The sequence below is a fragment of the Callorhinus ursinus genome, unplaced genomic scaffold, assembly GCF_003265705.2.
Source record: "Callorhinus ursinus isolate GAN/ISIS: 27379988/994484 unplaced genomic scaffold, GSC_fseal_2.0 scaffold24, whole genome shotgun sequence".
NCBI lineage: Eukaryota > Metazoa > Chordata > Mammalia > Carnivora > Otariidae > Callorhinus > Callorhinus ursinus.
Window position 1 is genome coordinate 14,113,824 of NW_027397086.1, and position 21,409 is coordinate 14,135,232.

General features: G+C 41.9%; 1 protein-coding gene across 7 annotated transcripts in view; it reads left to right on the forward strand.

Moving 5' to 3' along the window:
* ASTN2 (astrotactin 2) overlaps positions 1–21,409 on the forward strand; it is an 899,232-nt gene that overhangs the window by 705,752 nt on the left and 172,071 nt on the right. For 6 of the 7 annotated variants that reach the window (XM_025888498.2, XM_073905829.1, XM_025888499.2 and 3 more), the window contains one exon: positions 14,523–14,788. In XM_025888498.2, the coding sequence (XP_025744283.1) occupies positions 14,523–14,788 (266 nt within the window). Of the gene's footprint in view, positions 1–13,459; positions 13,522–14,522; positions 14,789–21,409 lie in introns of those variants that run through there. The other variant, XM_073905833.1, reaches the window with a different exon arrangement.

The window sequence follows — 21,409 nt, forward strand, 5'->3', positions numbered from 1 at the left end:
TAGGGTGTTGAGTTTGATAAGTTCTTTATAGATTTTGGATACTAGCCCTTTATCTGATATGTCGTTTGCAAATATTTTCTCTAATGGCTCCCTCTTTGTGTTAATTTGTTCTTTTCTCCTAGGGATTAATCACTTTTTTTTTTTTTTTGTCCCATGGACCTGTTTTGTAGATTGATGATGATTATAGACCCACTTTTATCAGAATAATTTTTTAAATTCATAAAATTAAATTCATGGAGACTACAGAAGAAAGAAAGTATATCAAGATATAGTTATCAAGGGCGCCTGGGTGGCTCAGTTGGTTAAGCAACTGCCTTTGGCTCAGGTCATGATCCCGGAGTCCCGAGATCGAGTCCCGCATCGGGCTCCCTGCTCAGCGGGGAGTCTGCTTCTCTCTCTGACCCTCCACCCTCTCATGCTCTCTCTATCTCATTCTCTCTCTCAAATAAATAAATAAAATCTTTAAAAGAAGATATAGTTATCAAAATATTAAAAAAAAATCTGTAGTGTAATATGTGTGGTTCTTGATTAATGACAAGATCTAGTGGAGAATCTAATAACTTATAATTGCTAAGTAGTATTGAACGTAAGTATTGAGAAATATTTATAGCAACTGTAATGGGATAGAAATAAATGTGAATTTGATTGTGTCAAAGTCACAGGAAGTAGTACGTTACTATAGTTTGCTGCCTGCCTTCGTAATTTAAGGAAACGCTAAATTGCATTTACAGGATACTTAAAATAAAGATGTATTTTTTTTTCCCTATACAAGTTCACAGACCCTTGAATTTTATCCATGGACCCAACGAACATCAGCATACAGGCCATGCTGTGTGCTTCCTCTGGCATCATATCAAAGGTACTTAATTGTCTGGTTTACTACTTTCAGTGATACTAGGATTGATCAGCAGGTCAGGTGGTATAAGTCTCATCCACTGATTAGACACTTTCCTATCAGCCTTTTTCCTAATGGCTTTAGGATTCATTGATGATGCTGTCTAGATCTGTTGTTTGATTAGAGCTTGCAAAATGGCAGTTTCCTAATTCTGTCATTCTTTCTGCCTGCAGTATTGCCCTAAAGAAAAATGTAGTTACCCTGAAATCCAAGTCATAGGGATAAAAGCTTGATTAACTCAATTTTCAGATAATGACCTGGTTTCCTAGCCATCTGCAATGGTTATCAATAGGCTTTGTTTGCTTTTTGGTTTTGGTTTGGCTTTGGTTTTTGGTTTAAAGTACATTGTGGATTACTGGAAACTTATTTATTTGATCTATTTCAATCAATTGCAGTCATTATTTGCTTTGATATTCAATGTTAGGCCAGTGTGAGCCCCTCTAGATGGGCTTCTATGTCCTTTTGAAATGACCATATTAGTCTTTGGCACATCTCTCTTTTTGGCACAGCAAGATATCCCAGGCTCAGCTTGTACCATAACTAGTCCAGAGTTGGAATAAGGAATTTTTCCAAGAATCTTTTGTTTCTTTTAGTGGGAAATGGTATTTCAAAACAAGAGTCTAGACATTAAGAATATTATTGCTATTAGGTTGCCATTATTTCTAGGTCTTTTCAGTGGAGAGAACTATGAAATGTTTGTTTTTTAAAAGATAAAAGTGAATTATAAGTTTATATGATTTCCAGTTGACATTTCAGTGTACAGAATTTTTCTCACCTTCTTTGGCTTTATACCTGAGGTGGTTCCTTTTACACTTATAATGTTAGTTCCTGATGATGGTAAGGTAATGGCTTATTGGCTGTAGTCCACAATACATACATAATAGTTTCAAAATAACCATACCAATATTACACCTAGCAATAAATCCACTGCATTTAGTTTAAGATTTATTTGCAGATCATTTTCTTCCTTTGAAATATTTCTCAGTAAACATCTACAATCAAAATATTTCATTGTAAAGCCACTTAAAATAATTATTTTCTCTGTGTGGTTATGCCAACATATTGATATATAACTAGTTTTTTTTTCAGTTTGCATATAATTTCAGATTGTTTTTATCTTTTTTGATTTAAAAAATTATATAATAGTTTTATGTGAGTCCAAACTAAAACTTATAAAAAAGATTCACTCAAAAAACTTTGGCTTCTGTCTTTGTCTCCTTGACCCTATCTTGTTCCTCCCTCTGTGGTTAACCTTTTTTTTTTTTTAAGTTTTGGTTAATTGTTTCCTTGTTGCTTAGTGAAAAATTATATCTGTCTAATTTGTATATAGATGATATATATGTATTCTATAAAAATCTACCTGTATAATATGTGTATATATTTATATTTCTTTCTTGTACAAAAGAAAGCACTATAAACACTGCTCTGCACTTTGCTTTTTCCATCTAATGAAATGTATTTGTGATTATTCTATATTACATATAAAGATTGTCCTAATTCCTTTTTAAGTACATAGACTCCACTGTGTAGATGCACCATAGTTTTTCAATCAATTACCTATTGATTGTCCATAGATTCTTATTTTAAGGTTTTTATTGCTAATCAGTATGCTGTAATGGGCAGAAGTAACAGAAATTGCACTTTAAATTTTCAGAATTTATAACTGTCCAGCCGTGAATCACCAGTAGTCTAGCAGATTGGATGCAGCTTAAGATAGTGGAAAAGTGCTTAGAAGTAAAACAGATCAGAATGGCTTGAAGTCCAGTTCACTCCAACCCCTGATTTCACCTCTGTGAGCTTCCATTTCTTCACCTTTAAAAAGTGGTAAGGAGGGTGCCTGTGTTAAGCATTGGACTCTTGATCTCAGCTCAGGTCTTAAGTTCAGAACTCAGAGTTGTGAGTTCAAGCCCTGTATTGGGCTACTTAAAATAAATGCATGCAAGCATGCATGAATGAATGAATAAATAAATAATGATAAGGAAATCCACCTCTCACTGTTGTTAGGATTGGTACAGACCACAGGACACAACATATGCAAAGCAAATAGCAGAACATCTGACCTGGAATATGCCCCCGTAAAATCAGCTATTATTAATATTAATTTTACTGATGTCCTCAGCATAAGACAGGGAGTCCCTAATGGATCTTAGCCCTTTATTGGTATTTTGTTTTATGTTTTTGATGGGTGCGCTCATTAGTCCCTCTCCCTACCCCTAGCAGCACAGTTACAGGGAGGAGGGATGCTAATGGGAGAAGTAACTCACCTTGAATCTGTTCTCCAAAAGCATTGCCTGTCAGTATGTTTAAAGATGGCCTTTTAACCTGAGTATTAAGATTTCAGTGGAAATAAAGAGTTAGAAGTACGACAACAAGACTGAAGCATCCTAGGAAGTGGCCAGAGAGTGGAAGTTTGTTTTCTGATGGCTCTTCACACCAAAGATTCCACTTGACCACACCAGGGTCATACACTCCTTGATGTTCAAATTTGGCAACCTCCCACCGGCCCCAGGGTGGCGTGGCATGCCTTGTTGGCTTGCTCTGCTGTGTCAAGATCATGCCCAAGCAGGATGATCTGGGAGTCTCCCCCTGAAGCAGATTATTGCCATCCCAGAGACCTCGAATTCCCTAAGCCCTGTCCTGGAATGATTCCTTCTGAGCATTTCATTCTTCACCCCTAGCCTAAGAAGCTACTTGAAGGAGGAGAAAGGAATTGAGGAAGAACTAATCTTGGAATACTTCCTTGAGGGGATAAATTCTGAGCAGAGTTTTTAAGAAAGAGGGAGAATGGGATCCCAGTAGATGAAGGCAGGCCTCCCATTAATGATGCTTCTATGCTCCCTTGGACAGAACACGGGCTTTGGAGTCATCCTAAATACCTAATGGACTTTGACTGCAGTCTGTCACCTCTCAGAACCTCTGTCTTCTCACTTGTAAAATATGGTTGTAAAAACCGTAATACTTCTAGTCCAAAGCACTGTTATGAGGAGCCAGTGAGATTCATAATGTCTTGTGCTTGACAAAGAAGAATAGAAGCTCAGGAAATGTGAATTTCCTTTCTACCTTTTCCCTTTTTCAAGGACTTATCCCACCACATCTTAAAGAATAAAACTAGGTTGGGGCTCCTGGGTAGCTGAGTTGGTTAAGTGTCTGACTCTTGATTTTGACTCAGGTCATGATATCAGGGTTGTGAGATCGAGCCCCGTGTCCAGCTCCACACTGGGCTTGGACTCTGCTTGGGGTTCTCTCTCTCCCTCTGCTCCTCCCCCTGCCACTTCTCTCTCTCTCTGTCTCGCAGTCTCTCTCATTCTCTCTCTCTAACAAAATAAAATAAAAAATAAAACTAGGTTGTTATAATTCCAGTAAGAACTGAACTTTTTTGGGTGGCATGGGCATATATTATCTCAAATTGTAAGAACTTTGTATTAGTATCAGTGATACTAGCCTCACTTTGGACATAATAGATCAGAGGCTCTGATAGCTTGTCCATGGTTATATGCAGGGCCTTAGCTAGCCCATATGTTAGCTTTTGTATAAATTAGGAAATAGTGCTCTTCCACTTGGATTCAATCCTGTGGGCACAGGCATGGCTAGCGGGGCGAGGCTGGATTCAGTCTCCCCTCACCCCCTTGCCTCATCACTGTTGTGCGGTCCACAACTGGCATAGCTATACCCAGAGGCCCTGGTCTCATGATAAGATCCCCACTTAGATTTGTCTTACATTCAGACACATCCTTTTCCAGTGTTACCTGGGAGTTCATTTCTTCCTAGTTCCTATAGGATCCTGCTCCATTGATTATCTTTTCTCTCTGTCTTATCTCCAGTCTCTCCCCTCTCCTTCTCTTCTGGCTTTTCCTTCCTAGCTGATACACTCAATCAGATCTCTACACTTGGGTACCACGAGGATTGGAACAAATCATTGTTCATAATATCACCCCTCCGCCCCCCGACCAGTGCCTGGCTCCAAACCTGGCACTGTGAATAGACCTTCTAAGCAAATGCTTGTTCATAACCCCCATAGTCATTACACTAGCTTCCTTGTATCATAGCCAAGCCTTTACTGTCCTACCTGCTGTCCTCAGAGACTAGAAAGTTGCTTTGCACACAGTAATCATTCTTTGGCATGGAAGAACAAAATTTTTCCCAAGAGCAATCATCTTAAGCAGGCACTAGAGGGCAGCAGGAGATCACACATGGTCTTTTTTTTTTTCCCCCAGTTACCCATTACTGGCCACAGTGCATCTTATCTCACTAGAGACAGGAATAAGTGATAAGCTTCAATGCTGACTATTCCCTTAACAGCAAGAAGATAAAAGTCTGGGAAGGGGGAGAGGGAGCCTGGGTATACCTTAGTCTGTGGGAAGGCCCACTTCTGGGTCCACTGAGCTGTACTGAGTTTCTTCACTCTACTCCTTACTTTCTTTAGGACAAATAACACAGCAGAGCCATGGGGATATTTTAGTACTTAAAAAAAAAAATCTATCTAAAGAATTCTAATTTGCAAACAAACAAACGACATTAGACACTACTATGGGGTACTGGGCAGTATCCAGGGGTCCCTCTCCCTGCCATGCACAGAGTATGACTTTCCGAATATTTAACTGCTTCCTCAGAGATTTAACTGCTTTCAGTTGGAATAGGAAAGGTTATATTATCACTTGTAAGGTTATATACTATGTCACTCAGCCTCAGTCTCCTCGTCTATAAAAGGGGGCAGTGATCCCTACTTTGTAGCATGATAGCAAGAACTGTATGAGATCATAGATGTAAACCAGCTAGGGCTGCATCTTTTATCTGACACTCAGAGCAGTTCAATGAGGAATTAGTGTCCCCATTTTGCAAATGAGGAAACCAAGGTTGGAGAGGTAGTGACTTGCCCCGAAGCATCCTAAATCAGGTAGTCTTAACTCAGTAGCTCTGGACTTAAGTGTTCAGTTCTACCTTTGTCTACTGAACTGTCTGTCTTTGTCTACTGTGTTCCACTAGGTAGGAAGTGGGTATTTTAAAGAGAAATTCCTAACGGTGTGGTTAAATCACCAGCAGATAACAAGGGAAGATTTACAGATCCAGACTTGCATAAAAATTGAATAATGCTGAGGCAAAGACCAAGGGCTGGAATTAAACAATTCTTTTTTATTTAAATTCGGTTAGCCAACTTACAGTGCATCATTAGTTTCAGATGTAGTGTTCAATAAATTATCAGTTGCATATAACACCCAGTGCTCATCACATCACGTGCCCTCCTTAATGCCCATCACCCAATTACTCCATCCCCCCACTCACCTCCCCTTCTGCAACCCTCAGTTTGTTTCCTGTAGTTAAGAGTCTCTCATGGTTTTTCTCCCTCTCTGATGACTTCCCATTCTGTTTTCCCTCCCTTCCCCTAAGGTCCTCTGCCTTGTTTCTTATATTCTGCATATGAGTGAAACCATATGATAATTGTCTTTCTCTGATTGACTTATTTTGTTCAGCATCATACCCTCCAGTTCCATCCACATCGATGTAAATGGTAAGTATTCATCCTTTCTGATGGCTGAGTAATACTCCATTGTATATATGAACCACATCTTTTTTATCCATTCATCTGTGATGGACATCTGGGCTCCTTCCATAGTTTGGCTATTGTGGACATTGCTGCTAGTGAACATTGGGGTGCAGGTGCCCATTCGGATCACTACATTTGTATCTTTGGGGTAAATACCTAGTAGAGCAACTGTTGGGTCCTAGGGTAGCTCTATTTTTAACGTCTTGAGGAACCTCCATACTGTTTTCCAGAGTGGCTGTACCAGCTTGCGTTCCCACCAACAGTGTAAGAGGGTTCCCCTTTCTCCACATCCTTGCCATGCTTGCCTCCCATCCTTGTTGTTTCCTGTCTTGTTAATTTTAGCCATTCTGACTGGTGTGAAGTGGTATCTCATTGTGATTTTGATCTGTATTTCCCTGATGTCCAGTGATGTTGAGTATTTTTCATGTGTCTGTTGGCTATTTGTATGTCTTCTTTGGAGAAATGTCTGTTCATGTCTTCTGCCCCTTCCTTGACTGGATTATTTGTTTTTTGGATTGTTGAGTTTGAAAAGTTCTTTATATATTTTGGATACCAGCCCTTTATCTGATATGTCATTTGTGAATATCTTCTTCTATTCCATGGATTCCCTTTTAGTTTTGTGGACTGTTTCCTTTGCTGTGCAGAAGCTTTTTATCTTGATGAAGTCCCAATAGTTCATTTGTACTCTTTTTTTTTTTCTCCTTGCCTTTGGAGACGTGTCTAGCAAAAAGTTGCTGTGGCCGAGGTTGAAGAGGTTGTTGCCTATGTTCTCCTCTAGGATTTGATGAATTCTGGTCTCACATTTAGGTCTTTCATCCGTTTTGAGTTTGTCTTTGTGTATGGTATAAGAAAATGGTCCAGTTTCCTTCTGCATGTGGCTGTCCAATTTTCCCAGCACCATTTATTGAAGAGACCATCCTTCCCCATTGGATATTCTTTCCTGCTTTGTCGAAGATTAGTTAGTCATAGAGTAGAACAAATGATTCTGATGATGCTCTGGACACCCTAGAATTTGTAAATTCCTCATTGGGTTCTGTATCTTACTGATCCTCCAAATATTCCAAGATTTAGGTACTAACATTATCAACATTATACAGATGAGAAAATGGAGCCTCAGAGAATTTAAGTGACTTGTCCAAGGTCACTCACCTGGCAATGGGAGAAGTGGAATTCAAACCCAGGCAAGTCACCATGCTATAGCCGCCCCTCTGCAATGGGGCTTATTACTTGTGTATTTTGGGTAGAAGCTGTGAATTAGGTTGGATCAGGAGATCAGTTATCCTAGAATTTGGCAGTTTTGTAGACCTGTCTTCTTTTTAGTGTCTCCACTGTTGCCTTCCCTTCTGTTGCTTACATATGCCTGCGTGTGTGTGCGCGCGTGCACCCCCCCACACACGTTTATCCATACTGAGACACATAAACGTTATCAGAAGCCACTTGAGAATGCCCCACATTTCCTGGGATCAGGAGTTCATCCACTTAGTTAGTTGATCAATCTTAGCATGACCTGCAAGTAGGGGGCAGGCTTGAGTACCTCAGATAGGGAGTCAAATACCATAAAGTGCATAATTCCGAGTCTGGGTCTGATGCTTAGGTGGAGAAATGCAGTTTCTGGATGGGAAGCTGCCTAGATTTAACGAAGCTGTTCCATAATGGAACTGGAGGCCTAAAAACATAATGAATTTTACATTAGAAGTTTCAAAAAGAAGTTAGAGGATGATTTGGTGGTGAATGAAACATTAGATGGGATTTCTGACTAGGTGACCTTTAAAATGCCTTTTACCCCTGAGATGCTTTAGCCCTTGGAAAGGGTGGGGGAGCCTGGAGGTGTTGTCTGGGAGTGGCAGGAACAGAGAAGGCCCAAGTGTTTGCAACAGAGACAACTCATTGTACGAGAGTGAGAATTAGTGCTACATGCTATCATTTATACGTCAATAAAGTAAGGTTAACACCATCTGCCTTTGGGGCAATAGTGATAAATCGAGATAGTGAGTTTGAAGTCCCTTAAGTGTTACAGGAATGGAAGGGATTAAAGGGAAACAGGCTCATGTTTATCTATTCCTTTATTCAGGTATTTACCTGCAAACAATCTACACTACATCAGATAGTGAACTCTCTGCTGGGATGCAGATGATCACGAAAATAAGCCATGGTCCTCACTTTAATGGAGCTCAAAGTTTAGTTGGGAAGACAGATATTAATTGAACATTAAAATTAAAAATGTGATAAGCACTATGATGTTGATGTAAATGGTTCAGTTGATAATACAAATTGAGAGTAATCACAATGAATATATGTATGTTAAAAAGTATAGATGTGAGTTGGTTCCCACAGTCCTTTTAATGTATTCAGTGTGATCATCTTCCTCAGCTCCTAGATGACAATTTTAGCAGGGTACATCTAATCTGTTTTCACTATTATGGAATAGACAGTGATAGACATTTTAAGTTGCTAACACAGTTTCCAGCCAGGAGTTAGGATTTAATCAGATCTCTAAAGCTGACAAATCAGGTCTCCTTGCCCTCTCCAATGTTGGGGGCATTAAGAGGTTGGAGCAAGATTGGGCTCCATTCTGTTTTTCTACCTCACATTTCCTTTTCTTCTCCCTGCATGGTCAAAGCAGAGGAGTGGTAAGGATTAGGAAGGTCATCCTTGCCGTGGTCCCCTTATGTATGTCTCTTTGTTCTCTGCTCCTGACAGTTTTTAAAGCTAGCCCTTCCTCTTGGGGGGCTTTTTCAGACGCTTTTCCGAAGGCCTGGGATAATGCATTTTCTCACTGGCTGGCTGCTACCGATCCCCCCCCCCGCCACCACCTGTGTTTCTCTGGTGGCCTACCTCATAGGGATTTTCACTGGGGGGGGCCTCAATCTTTGTTAGAATTCCTCTTGGGTAGGACTTAGAAGTGTTCGAGGCCCCTCTTTGTGGCTCACACCTGGTACAGGGGAAAGACTCGAGCGTTTTTCACATTGTGCAGCCCATCCTGTTCTGCTGCCACAGGCCACTAGAGTGTTTGCAGGTGGAATAAGACCCTGGTCCACTATCTTCCCAGCTGTGGGAAACACACAGCAAGTTCTCTGGGAGGCACTCTTGAGGCTCCTTCTTACAGAACAGGATTAGAAAGTAGCATGCTCTACATGTCTCACCTGGGGCGCTGGAAACTCTAAACATGAGCTAACAGCCTGTCTCAAACAAATCTCTCCTAAATCCCTCCTGCCTATTCTCTGACCTTGTTTTATTTCCTTGTTCTGGCTGAGGTTTCTGGAGTTATGAAACCAGTTAGGATTCCCCTCCTTTGTAAGTTCTGCATATTGGGGCTTGGTTTGGGGATATCTCATTTCTATTCTATCTTGGTGTCTCAGTGGAAATTTCAATTGTAACATCCTGTTACAACAGTAGCGCTAATAATTATAACAACCACAGCAGCAACAACGGCAGCAACTAACATGGACTGAGTGCTTAACCTTTGCCAGGCACCTTATTTGATCCTCACAAGAACTCATTCATTCAGTCAGGGTGGTGCCATGACTTAGGAAGGGCACACTGACGATGCAGGACCTTCACTGTTAGGCTGGGAAGTTTGGATTGCACAATGCACGAGCACAAGGCCTTTCAGCTGGCTCCTTTCCCTTTGTTAAGGCTATTTGTGTGGGTCCTTGAGTCAGGCCTCGGAGCAATTGCTTTCCTCCAACAGGAGACAGTGACTCCGCCTAAGAAATGATCCCATTTCAGCAATTCCTGGGAGGCCATTGCTGTAATAAAGGCCATTCTTTATGATATAAAAGTCTCACCCTCTTTCCCTCACCCTTAACGTTTCTAATTTGAGCCCCTCTGGTCCCTGTGGAGCCTTTAAATGCTTCAAGTGCAAGCCTATTGCCAAAGCAAGCCTGTCTGACTTGGGAGGCAGCGCCCTGCACTGTTGCCGAATATTGAACAAACATTCGCACAGCTTTGGCTCTCCCAGGAGTCCTTAGTCTGCTGCCTTTGTTTTGTTTTCTGGATGAGGGCAAGCAGTGCCATCACCTCCTGCCGAAAAGCCCTGGCTGCCCTCCCAACAAGGAGTTGTCACTTCAACTAAGGCTGCTGCTTTTTTTTTTTTTTTTTTTTTTTTTTGGTGGCAACAAAATAATACCCAGCAGGAATTTGGGAGGAGAAAAAAGAGAGTTCAGTTGGCAGGTTCTCAAATGAATGGGTTGTAGTGTCATTGGAACTGAATTGGGCTTAAAACCAGACATGATCCTATTTTGGAAGCATTGTTCAGAGGGATGGGAAATGTGAACAGAGGATAAGTCTCTTCAAAAATGCTCTTTATCCTTGCCTGTTAAAGACAGCCTGTTTTAACTGAACTCTCCCATCCCCTCAATGGCAAGGGCCTATGTGAAAACCCAGAGGAGGCCAGAACTGGCAAATTGATCAGCTATTCATCTGTAAACCTTCCAATTGAGAAAGCTAATTTTACTTTGGAAAGAGGTTGTCCCTTGATTACAAGCCATCAATTAATTGTCAGTCTTGAAATTCACAAATCTTGGCTCTTAGACTTATCAATGCTCTGATAAGATAGTGCAGTGATCACAAGTCTATAACTGTATACCCAACAAATATTTTTCTAAACTATTACTGAAAGCCTAAAGATTCTATGTGAAGTAGATATGAGAATCAGCAAAACTAATACTGTCTTTGTCCTCATGGAGTTTACAGTCTGGAAGCATTGAGAGGTGATGGATAGAACAGGATGCTACGAAAATCTTTAATATGATGCCCTATATAGATTGGTAGCATGGGGCTGGAGTTCAGGGAAGGCTTTTCTGAAGAATTGGCACTTGAACTAAAGATGACTTTAGCCACAGAGTGAGGTTGGATCAGAAATAATTAGCTTTCGCAATTGTAATGTCTACAGAGGAATAATTAATGGAATGGCTAATGGTCTTCCCTGTTGTAACTCTCATCCAGATTATAATTTAAGCACGATACAATCTTTACAAAAAGGATCATTGTTAATAAATGTGCATGGAAGATAGATATAAATCTCTTTCTCTGTTTAGGTCTCAGGTTCTTCATTTGTTGAGCAATGGGGTTAGACCAGGTGACTCTCAAGTGCCCTCCGTTTGCAAAACCAGCCCTTAAGTTCAGCTCTGAATTCTATATCACTACTGCAAGGCAGTTGTCAGCCTAGACTATGGGCTTTTAACTCACCTGTTGGATTGATAGATGGAAAAAAAAAAAAGATTTATTGGAAAAAAAACCAAAACAGACCAGCAAAGATCTATAGCTTGTTTTGTTGTAAATGGATAATTTTATCTTTAACCCAGTGGCTATGAATGTTTGTTTGATCAAGGGAATTTTTACTCCCAGCACCGGCTTTCGTTCCCAATTAAATTATGTGTATATGGCAAGATGCTGTGAGGGAAAGGCCATCTATATTTTACAATATGAGATTAAAATGTGGTTTAAGTGATAAATTGGTTAACAGAAGAGACTGGGATCATATGCTGAAAGGAACACTAACTCACCATCTGACCTTGGAAAGTCTTTCTTTGGGACACAATTTCCCCTTGTTTAAAATGGGAGGGTTGTACCAGATTAGCATTTTCCAAGGTATGCTTTTTCAATAGTTTTTGAAAGATGTTTTATGGAGAAAAGATGCCCCACTCAATTTTTTCTCATTGGAGATTCACAGTTCAAGTGTATCGATGGCCTAATTGATTCCAATGTTTTTACTTTAATCCATTATACTGCCACATTCCTGTGTGACCAAAGATAGATTCTCCTTCTGAGACTCAGTTTCCCCCAGCTGTAACCTAGGACTGGAGCAGAAGTGCCCAAACTTACTCTGTAAAGGATCAGATAGTCAATATTTTAGGCTTTGTGGGCCATAGCATCTTTGTTGCAACTACTCAATTGTGCCATTGTAGTCATACACAATACATAAATGAATGAAGGTGTCTGTGTTCCAATAAAACTTTATTTACAAAAAAAGGCAGAGGGCTGAATTTGACTCATGTACCACTTAGTTTACTGACCTCTGGATCAGAGCGTGAGTTAACTACCCCCCTAATGTCCTTGCAGCTCTGATTGCCCTCTGACCTTCTCCCCTCAATGGTTATTCTCTCCCAAGTTTGAAGTCACCCTTCTCCAAAACTGTTCCTCTGGCCTGCCCTTCCAAAAGTCATCATCATCTTCTTTCAACTTGTCTGTATGTAAGACTGTCTCTGTCTGCCCAGCTGCTCAGATGCCTTCCTCTCAGCTTTGTTTTGTTTATCTTAGTAACTACCCTTCTTTAATCCCTCAGAAGGATTGGTTAGCTGGAATTTGCCTTGTCTTCCTCCCTCAGAGCCTTTGATCTGATGCTCATAAGCATTTGCTGACAGCCAGACAGAAAAGGTGGAGCCCAGATCCCAGGCCCGAGGGCCCAGAGAGTAATGAATGAAGGCTGCATTTATTTGTATTTCTAATTGGCAAGCCCATTTCCAGATCAGTTGCATGTTACTGCAAGCTGAGAGCTAGAGCAGGAGATAACCCTACTTTTTTCTCTCAGGCCTCGGTGCCCAGGGCCCCTGTTTGCACTGAGGCAGGAGCATGCCTTAACTTTACCAGGCTTGGAAGAAGCTGTCATTTGGACCAAGTATTCTGCCCCTTATTGCAGGGCCCCCCTGTTTTGCCACTCAGATTATGCATTGCACAAGTTTGAAAACACTGTCTATATAGTCTGTGATGTAAATGGAACTCTCTGGGTTGTACAAATCACTTTGCTTTTTCAAGCTTTTTGATATAGCCATAGACTATTCTCTTCTTATGAAGTCTTATGTAGAAGGCCAGTCTATAAAAGAGATAAAGTGGAACTGCTCTATTTGAAACTGAGATGTGGGTTTAGAGTTCCATCTACCCAGTTTCCCTCTTGCCCTCTGCAACCATCTGTTGAAATGTTGCTTGGGATCCATAGAATTCCTCAGAAGGATTTTAGAACCTCTAGACTAGATCGTGAATGTCATTGTAGCCGTTCAGAGTTCTGTAATTTTCCTCTTTGACTAAGTCTCAAGTACCTCCCTACCACTGCACTGAACACTGAAGCAGAGGCGGGGAGCTGGAGGTAGGAGTGGGAGACATGGTCCCATCTCCAAGAGCTGATCATATGGTTGGAGAGGTCAGCAGAAAATGGGATGAAAAATATGAGCTTAACAAGATTAGGGCTCATAAACAGAAATACTTATTCAGAGAAGAAGGGCTAGAGCAAGGAGAGAAGACTTCCTAAGGAGGGTGACATTGAAATGGAGCATTGATTGGTGGTAAACAATTTAAGAGGCAGAGGGGGAGAGGAGGACAGGTGAACAAAGACAGAGGTGGGACATACTAGTTGTATGGATCAGGGGAGACAGCACAGAATGGAGCATGGGTAATTAGATCTCAGTGTGCACGTGACAAGGGCAGAAAAAGAAGTTTGAACAAGGGAACAGATGAGCACAGACAGAAAGGGGAAATCATTTCTTTTCCAGACAGGTCCACCTCCTTCAGTCTCATTTGCCACTCATAACTGTTTTGGTTAGTATCATAACTGCACTTTACAGAATTAATTCTCATAAGCCTTGGGATATTAAGAGACCTTCCCAAAGTACCTTGCTATTACCAAGCAGAATTGGGATTCACATGGAAATTGACTTGACTTCAGCTTGTGTTTCCCCCATTACATGAAACTTCTTGGAAAATATAGGACTGGAGCAAGTTTTCAAAAAAAAACGGTAGAATTTGTGTACATTGACCGTAGACAGGAATTTCTTGTTGGGAAAAATACCTTTGAATATTTACATCTTACAGGGCCCTTGGAAAATCCTCTTATCCAACCCATCAACTTTAAATATGGAAAAAGTGAGGCCCAGAGAAAGTAAGTAAGGGGCTATTTAATATGAATAGTAAAACAAGACACCATTCTGACATCTGCATCATCAGGCCAGTGCTCTTTCCAAGGCATCATGAGCAAACCACTCTATCATCTTTTTTCTTTTCCATGGGATACCACCTCCTTAGCACATTGGACCCTATGGGTTTAAGAGTCTGACCTTGTGAAAAATATTGAATTTTTTTCTCTCTCCCTAGAGACCACAGAGCTGGGAAGCAAGAAGGAACTCAAGTCCATGCCCTTCATCACCTACCTCTCAGGTCTGCTGACGGCCCAAATGCTGTCGGATGACCAGCTCATCTCAGGTGTGGAGATCCGCTGTGAGGAAAAAGGCCGTTGTCCGTCTACCTGCCACCTTTGCCGCCGACCAGGCAAGGAGCAGCTGAGCCCCACACCAGTGCTGCTGGAAATCAACCGTGTGGTACCACTTTATACCCTCATCCAAGACAATGGTACCAAGGAGGTGAGTTCCCCTGACACAGCCACTAAGTCACATCTAAGTACCAATCTTCCTGCCTCCCGCCCTTGTGGGCCCTTTGTCCACTGGGGTTGTCTTTCAACATCATCATGGTGTTGACTGACATTTATTGATTCCTTACCATGTTTTAAGGACATATATAGCTGCTATAACCAATAAATCCTCTAATCTCAATGGCTTAATATAATAGAACTTATTTCTTGTTTGTGTGGAGTCCCAAATAAATGTTTTTGTTGATGAGTGGCTTCACTCTGAGAAGTGGTTCAGAGACCCACCTTATTCTGTCTTGTGCCCTCATCAACCTGAGGCTTCCATAGTTGCTGTGGAAGTAGAAAGAACATGGAGGATCACACGTGAGAAGTTTCGTGGGCCAAGCCTGAAAGTGACAAATATCATTTCATTGGGTAGAACGCAGACATTGGGCACACATGTCTGCAAACAAAAACAGGGAAATATGGTCTATCTAATGGTCTGGGGAAGAAGATATATGGGCTTTTTGAAAACCTAACAGTGTCTGCCTCAATATTATACTTGGATTATCTCATTTAATCTTCCCTGCAGATCTGATTTATGTATAAATATTGGTTTGACTCGAATGAAATTGTCAACATTTGATCATTTTTTACTTATAAAAATGATAATTCCAGGGGCCCCTGGGTGGGGCAGTTGGTTAAGCGTTCAACTCTTGGTTTCAGCTCAGGTCATAATCTCAGGGTCATGAGATAGATCTCGGAGCTCAGCAAGGAGTCTGCTAAAGTTTCTCTCTGCCCCTCCCTGTGCACGTACTTGCTCTCTCTCTCTCTCTCTCTCTCTCTCTCAAATAAATAATTTTTTAAAAAAATATGGTGATTCCATATGGTTCATCCTAATGTCATGCCCACTTTACAAGTGAGGAAACCTCGAAGATTTTATTGATTTGCTCAAAGTTGGTCTGCTTCAGAGCCTATGTGCTTAATTGTGAAATTATATCTCCTCTTTTTCCTCTTCCTGCATCTTTCATTTCCTATGACAGTATGCCTGGGCTTGAAGAGACCATATAAATGATTTGTTCACTGGTTTGCAAAATTGTATTCATGGAACACTTTTTCTAAGTGCAATCTTTCAGAAACCCCAATCCATAAAGCCAAGAATAGCAATGCCACTCCTTCAGTTAGGGAAAGGAAGGGGGGTAAAGCATCTCTACTTTGTCCCCAGTCTTCCCTCTGCAGCAACTCCCAGATTGCCCTGGGCCCAAAAGAAGATGGTCTGGTAGATACCTGACCAATACTAATAAGATGCTATGGATCATGCACTTACCAGAGTATTCTGTTGGACTAAGTGCTAGAGGTTGGTAAGTGGTCAGGTAGGGCTTCATAGAGGACAGAGAGGAGATGAGAGCAAGGACGTGGGGAGAGTGTCAGGTAGATGACCAGAAGCAGAAAAGAACATGATCTGTACAAAGACTGAAAGGCATCCCAAGGCTAAGATCAAGAGATAGAAGAAAAGCATAGATGAGGCCAGAAAGGTCAGAAGGAGCCTGATCATACAGGTTATTATAAACTAGCTCATGAAATTTGGATCCTGTCTGAAGGGGAGTGAGATGCTTAGGATATGCAGGAAGGATTCGATAGGGTTAGATTCGTGCAGCAGAAGGAGCTCTCTGGAAACAGCCCAGATGACTGTCGGTAGGAGAGCAGTTAAATAAGCGTACAATGGTATATGCATACAGTGGAATACTCTACAACAGACAAAATGAATGAACTATAGTGTCACTTAATATGAGATGAATGAACATAATATTAAATGAAGAATGTGAGTCCCAAAGATATATTTTATATAGCATGATACCCTTTCCCCTGTTTTAAATTAAACAGATACACGCCAAATACACTACATTTTTAGAATGAATACAGGTGCTGTAAACTATTTATTTATTTATTTATTTATTTGACAGAGGGAGAGACGGTGAGAGAGGGAACACAAGCAGGGGGAATGGAAGAGGGAGAAATAGGCTTCCTGATGAGCAGGGGGTCCGATGTGGGGCTTAATCCCAGAACCCCTGGATCACGACCCCAGCCAAAGGCAGACGCTTAACGACTGAGCCACCCAGGGGCCCATGCTGTAAACTATTTAGAAAGGGAATCAAGGAAATGGTCAACATAGGATTCAGGATGATGGCCGTCTTGAGTCAGGGAGGCGGGGCAATGGCATGAGGGAGCCCTCATTACATGGAGGTATCATGTTCCTACCCGGCATTTTTGGGTGGTGGATTTGTGGAAGTTTTTTTTTTTTTTAAGTATTAAAACTAGCTAATTAATGAACACAAAGTAGATGAATACATAAAGCCTAACCATGCATGGTGCAATAATGAACTTGAGTCATGAGCCAAGCCTCATGGATAATCTAATTCTATGCATCAGAGGTCCCCACACTAACTACAACAAAAAGTCAAATGTGTATCTCCACCCCTCCAGCTTCAGGGTGAGAGCTGAGTGTGAGAATGGAAAGAGGGAGACCTGTGAGAAAGCTGTTGAAACTTCCAGTGAATACCAAAGATGGCCTGACCAGTGTTGTATTAGTGTGGATGAGCAACGCAGCATGGTTAGCTGCATGGGGCCAAGCTCTCCAGGACTTGGTGGGGGAGATAAATGAAAATCCTCATTTACTGCTCCATAATCTTGGCCCAGTGCTGCCTTTCTGGGCCACGCTCCTCTCATCTGTAATGTGGCACCATCCTAGCTAAGTCACAGGACTTATGTGATGTGTTCTTGGCACGTGTGTAACAAGAGGAGTGGTGATTCTTTTCCTCCTTGTGTAGGAGTCAAATTCCTCCATGTCTGGATTCTATGCCAGCTTCCTCGGCATGATCAAAATATCCACTTCTTCGGAAATCCAATGAGATGTTTTCAAGGCCAGTTGGTGGGATGTTATCAGAGAAGCTCCAGTGTGAACGCAGTCACTAGATGTCACTGTTCTCCTTACAGGAGATCTGGAATTCTTGGAGCACTAATTCATTCATTCATTCATTCATTCAGTATTTTTGAGTACTTACTATATGACACTTCACTGAGAAGTGAAGAGTACAACGAGTAGACTCGGTCTTTATCTTCATGGAGTTTACAGACTTGTGGATCAGACAGGTATTAAAGAAACAATCATGCAAGTCAAGACAGACTGCAAAGTACCAAGAGAAGACCAGGCCAGTGGGTTGAAAGCGTGTGATAGGACGTCTTGTGGAGTTAGGGAAGGTTTCCCTTAGGAAGTGACATTTAAACTGAGTTTTGGGGAGTCGGGTGCATAAAGTGAATGTGGAGGACTGGGGTTGGGGGAGGGGAAGGAGCCTAAGCACAAGCAAGGTTGAAGACCCAACTCCTGCAAAGGTCTGAAGAATGAACAGGCATGGCCCGTTTCCCTGAAAAGCTGAGAACCAACGTAAGAGGGGCCGAGACTAAGGGGCAGCTCCATGAGCAGTGCTGAGGACCAACCGGCAGGGCCAGGCCAGGTAGAGCTGCAGAGGCTGTGGCGGTGAGGAGGTTGGCCCCAGCGGTGGGGAGCCAGAGAAGAGTTTGGGCAGGTAGACAGGCAGGGGTGCTTCTTCTCAGCTTCAGGTTCTCCACCTCTTAGTCATCCCTGCTCAGGACGTTAGAGCTGCCTGATGAGCTGGCTTCCTTGAGGCTCCAGTTTCTTCTCCCTGGCCCCAAACCCCAATGGTAGGTCCTTTTAAAGGTGTATGACAACCTAAGGGCTGTGGTGCATTAGGCTTTTCCAGGGGAGCCAGGCTAAGGTAGGAGTGGGTGGGACAGGCCGACTGCAGGTGTGGAAATGGAGGAGGGGAATATGGCCACTGAGTGAGGCTGGTGTGATGGGAAGGCAGCCACTCTCCTTGGGAATCATTGTTTGTTTTCTACCTCCTCCTCCCCAGGCCCCATCACTTCCTTCTCCCATGGCTCCTCCATCTCTTCGCTTTCTTCTGCAGCCCAGGGTAGAGGACACATGGATAAAACACAAAAGAACCTTGGCCTGGGCTCTGACGCTGGGACACAGCAAGGCTGGGGCAAGTCCTTGTTCCCTTTCTGGGTTTTTCTTTTCCTGCCTGAGAAGGCAGAGAGGCTGAGTGAATTTCTTTCTGAGCTTCCTACAAGAAAGACTTTGTCTAAGTGGAAGCAGGTAGCTCAGGCTCTGTGCTCTCCTTAGATTCTTGCTTCAATCTCCTGTTCACTGTGTGATGCTGAGTGATTTCTCTGAGCCTCAGTTCCCACATCTGTAAAATGAGGTCTTTATGGAAATCAAATGAGATAATGAATGCATAGTACCTGGCACATAGCATGTAATGGACAAATATTTTCTGTGATGATAAAAATGATGTTCATCTAAACTTGACCCTTCTTTTTTTTTATGATTCCTTTGGTACTTCCTCTTCTAAGTAGTACTTGCTAACTTTGCAGATGCCCAAAGTGCTAGGAACATGACATTTTAGAGTAAGATCTGTGTTTTTGCCTAAGAGAGGTCACTGGTTAACCCCAAAGGGCAGATCATGAATGGAGGGATTAAAGGAACATTTTCTTACTTTATAAACATTGCTGGAGTTCATATTCTGTTGGTTAGGGATACCATAGGTGGAGTTACACATGAGTAAAAGGATTTCCTTCTTCTACAGACCTCCCAATATAGAATGGAACCAGTCTTCTATGTAAGAACTCCTGACTCCTTGAGTTATTTGAGGTGCTCAGTCAACTTTTGAGTCCCATTGTATGGCATGGTCAGGAAGTGTCAGAGAGGGGGTATGACTTGCCTGAGGTCTGCGAGGCAGTTCTGGCCTCTGATTCTGGACCAGGGTTAGGATGTGTTCTGGATAGTCCTGGGGACCATTAGACACTAACTCCTTTGACAGTTGGGATCTCCTTGAGTCCATCTCCATAAATGCATACCGAAAGGATGATGCCTTTGCCTCAGTTGGAAAGCAGTCCTTCATTACATGTCATGCTGTGATTTAGAACAAGGAAAGCAGGAAAAAATTCTTTATGATGGACAGTTTCAGTAATACATAAATCTCTTCCTCCACCTGTTAAATGACCCCACATGGCCCAAAGCTATAGCACAACTCGTGCTTAATGTACAAGACTTTGTGTGGCTGTTAATTTAGCTTTGGAGAGAGACGAGGCTCCAAGTGGGGGAGACAGAATAGTGTCATGGTGAAGAGCCAGACAGAGCTGGATTTGAAATTCTTCTCTTCCATTGACCACTGGGTAACCTTACTTTTACTTATTTGTAGAGTAGGCGTGTAATATCTGTCTCTATCCATGTTGGGGTTGGGAGTTCTCTTTGGAAGAACTAGAGAATTGGGACACCTGGAATTTGAACTACGCCTGTCCTTGATTCTTATATGACATTGGACAGAAATGCTTGTACTGTTTTGGTCTTTGTTTCTTTATCTGTAGCATGAAAATTCTGGGCTTACTTTATCCCCCCGCTACCCCCTACCTCTTGGTGATGTGATAGGGTCAGACCTAACTTTTACCCTGAAAATAAGGGAAATATTTTGACGTTAGAAGAGTCATCCTGTGACCTGTAATTTATTTCCCATCCAGAGATATTAACAGTTTTATTCCTTAAATTAATATTGAGAAGAGAAAGGTGTACAGATCTTGTACTTTATTGCAGTGACACAGCATTTATGAGTAGAGGGGGATATTAAAATCATATCCTGTTCATTTTACAGATCAATATTTTATTTTGCAAATACTAAAAGTAAGACCTAAAGATGAGGAATGGTTTGCTCTCAGTTACAAAGCCAGTTCTGAATTTGAAGTATTTAGGTGCGGCTTCTGGCCTCAGCAATGCCTTTCATCTCTCTGAGAGTCAGTTTCCTCATCTGTAAAATGGGTATTCAGAAATTTCCCCACAGGGCTGTCACATGGAAAAATTAAGACACCCTTTGAAAGCAATTTGAGGACTGTAAAATACTCTACAGATGGATGATTCTTTCCTAGTGCTCGGGTCTCCTGACATCCAGTCATGTGAGTTTTGTTTTGTTTTGTTTTTTCTTTTTCTTTTCATGCTGCTCTAGGAAGAACCATGTGTAATTTTGGTCTTGTTGTGGTTGTCTGACCTTCCAGCAGATCCTCTCTCTCTGCCAGAAGGACTTGTTTGCTCTATTTACACTTCTTGGCTCTCACTGAGAAGAGAACTCCAAATGACTGCTCTTTGAAAAGAAATTAACAGCCAAGATCACCCACCCCCCACTATGATTACCACTGCCACCATCACTGGCACCATTATCACAACCACTGTCACCATGACTGTAGCACTATCACCACCATCCCCTTGCCTTGGGTGCTTAGTGTGTGCCAGATACTGTGCTAGGAAACAGGCTAGAAAGGGGGAGTAAGACACAGATTGTGCCTTCAAGGAGCTCACAGTCTAGTGGATGAAGAGAAGAGCCACATAAGTAACTATAATTACTTGCATATGTTGCATTCATGCATGACTTATTTTCAAATAATACAATTGACATTCCAACAGTGTTAGAAAAGTGGGAGAAAGAAACTCAGAGAGAGTCTGGAAAAGATTCTTGGGGCAGGCAAGGTGGATATGGGCAGATCATGGAACTGCTTGAGGCAAGTCTGT